At 37.4% G+C, this 2877-nt stretch overlaps 2 protein-coding genes across 2 annotated transcripts; both read right to left on the bottom strand.

Annotated features, from left to right (window-relative positions):
• Positions 1–1692: 1692 nt before the first annotated feature.
• On the bottom strand, positions 1693–1898 carry Pmar_PMAR002615 (hypothetical protein; the record flags this gene model as incomplete). Its single annotated transcript, XM_002768857.1, has 1 exon — positions 1693–1898. A coding segment is annotated over one exon (206 nt), but the record flags the coding sequence as incomplete, so codon positions are not given.
• A 794-nt stretch (positions 1899–2692) lies between these two features.
• Positions 2693–2877, bottom strand: Pmar_PMAR002614 (hypothetical protein; the record flags this gene model as incomplete). Its single annotated transcript, XM_002768856.1, has 2 exons — positions 2693–2785; positions 2865–2877. Coding segments are annotated over 2 exons (106 nt in total), but the record flags the coding sequence as incomplete, so codon positions are not given.

Below are 2877 nucleotides of genomic sequence, written 5' to 3'. Positions count from 1 at the left end.
CCAAAACTTGCATATAAAATTCTCCAAATTTCCTTCAAAATTATCACCAACACATGTAGTAGACCACGCCGACAAATTCGCCTACATCATCCGCAATTCTCCTCCAACGTTCGTTTGCTCCCAACGATGCAGCGTGAGTCGCCAGCGCTTTCTCCAGAGCCTAGCAAACGAACAACGACACCATCATCACCACTTCTTCTAACACCGGAGTTTCACAGCCCCTTTTTTCGTGAAGTGGCGTAAAATTCCGTGGAAAAACGCGATATTCGCCCTACGTTTTTCACTAGTGTATTTCACATCACCAGGGTCGTGAAACTCCACTAATATACATGCTCAGCCACACTCCTACAAATTGGAAAAACTTTCGAGAAATTCTTATTAATTCCTTCACATTCACACCACCCTCCTAAATAAACTCCTCTAGTGAGTAAGGAAACTCCTGAGCTCAGTCGAGGAAAACCAAAATTCACTCCAACACCGATACGCCTATTTCTCCTCATAAATAGTAAACCTAATACTAGGAGTATTGTCAGTTTCCTTACTAATCATCCACACTGATAAAACATCATACAATTTCCCACAATTTGCATCATCACTATTTGTGGAATATATCTTCGACCTCCTCCTCCTCAGCTGAGCTCAGCAGCCGGGTAGAAGTGTACAGAAACCAACAAGAATTTCCCAAAATTTTCATATTATCATCACCAACATATATTTTCCCCCCATACACCAAACATAATTACTTTCTGCTGTGTCGGAGTCCAATCCTCAGGAGAACTACTCGGTTTTTCAACTTGTGGTGAAGTTGTAGGAGTCGGCTTAGGTGCATCCTGATAATCAAAAAACAGTCAATGTATGCTTCGAAAATACGTTTGCTCTCCCCATCGAAATTTCCAAAGCTGTTCACATCTACACAAAAACTTAATTATACAAAAACCACCAACAATTTTCGCGACAAAAATCATTTTCCTATCAACACAAACATTTTATTTTTTCTTTTTTCCCTCGCATACCATAAATTCACGACGACATCATCTTATAGACCGCATAAAACCCCGTAAAAAGAGTTTTATGCGTTTCACGTGAAGTCCTGTAAAACTGCATGCATATCATACGACATAACACAATTGTTTTTCACCAAGTAAATTGTGAAATATATTTTTCATGGTTAAAACTCATTCATCATTCTAACAACACTATATACCTTTTTGTCGTCCGAGGCTATAGTCGTCTCCTGTTTTTCCTCAGCTTTTTGATTTTTCAGATACTCAGGAGTAGCCATCAGCCTCGTCTGCGCTATCACCTACATATAAAATACCACAACTTCATCATAACAACATACAACGTATAAACCAACGCTGAAAAGCCGAATGAAATTACTCTCATTCGAGGCCTATATCGTTTTCATATTTTCCCGCAAAATTCAATAAAATTCGAGAATTTTCGAAATTTTCGAGAAAAAAAACATTTTTCTTGGGAAACCTTGTCTATTCCATCATCATCACCTCATTAAAAGTATACCGCATTTTCTGCGAAAAATGGCTAACTTTTTTTCCCGAAAAATTGAACCCGGGAAATATTCGAGCGATATAACTTCACTACAATATATGCTACTGAAAAATTTCCTCAAAATTTCTAGCCCTGCGTAACGACCTTAGACCCTTTTTCATACCACTAGACTACCTCATCAGCAGTTCTATTAAACCCAGCACTTTGTAAAAACTGAGCAATAGCTTTCCATCTCCCTGCATACCCAACTTTATATTTCTGCTGCCCTTTGGCTAACATATGGACCTCATCTAACGACCAAGGAGCTCCAACCTTCCCTGAAAGCAATAGGTCCCCGGTTCGATCCTCGGGCTCGGCATCTACCATGTTTATTAACTTTAGCTGCTGCACTCGCGATATGTTTCACGCTCTTCTTCTTCGCTTCAGCAACGTGCTCTAATGCTGCGTCAAACCTAGAGGGAATTTTATGTAACACGAAAGTAAACTTTCATTATAATTTTCTTTCGATTTCATAAATTCATCAATTATTGGAGTTTCACAACAACCCGTTTTACGTGAAGTGGCGTAAAACTCGGTGAAAAACGCGGTGATATGCAGTAGTCGTGAAATATGTTTTTCATATCACTAGGATGAAACTCCATTGATAAATTTCAACACAAAAAATTAAAAAATTTCTTTAAAAAATGAATACCACACTTAAATTCTCTTTCGATTTCATAAATTTTACAAATTTCAAAATTTATCAATTTACTGATAAATTTCAACAAAAAAGATTAAAAAAAAATTAAAGGAATACCACACTTCAAAAAAATTATTACGGATGATAATTAAATTATTTAGATATTTTTCAAACGCCATACGATGATAAAACTCCTTCTATTCCGTGGAAAAAATATTCCGGAAATCATATTTCTTTTTTATTTCTAATTTGCTCTTTCCTCATTCGAGCTTTTTTCTCAAATTCACAAATTTCAGTTTTCTCAACGCTCTTCAAAAATCAAATTTTCATTCACGAATTTGAACTTCGAGAAAAAACCTTGCCATATACGGAACTCACATTTTTTCTCAAAGATTTCTTTTTTTTCCTTGCTGAATATATGCGATTAAAAATTTGCCAACTGGCACATACACAATGAAAAAAAATTCTTTGAAAAATTCGACAAAAACTCCGCTTCCCCACAAGCTACATCGCTTTCAATTTCCCATCATCACGCGCCAAGGTCTCAGCCTTCGCCGCGAACTTCTCCAACTGTGGAGGTGTAAGGTCCAGAAGTAACTACAGCAGAACGGTAGAGCGCCCCTCTCTTCATCAGCCCACCCAGGTTCTAATCCACCTCTCCGGAAATTCATCATACCGTATGATAAATT

The sequence above is a fragment of the Perkinsus marinus genome (assembly GCF_000006405.1).
Source record: "Perkinsus marinus ATCC 50983 genomic scaffold scf_1104296966988, whole genome shotgun sequence".
Taxonomy (NCBI): domain Eukaryota; phylum Perkinsozoa; order Perkinsida; family Perkinsidae; genus Perkinsus; species Perkinsus marinus.
The sequence above is the reverse complement of the archived record's forward strand: the minus strand, read 5'-3'. Positions and strand labels throughout refer to the sequence as shown.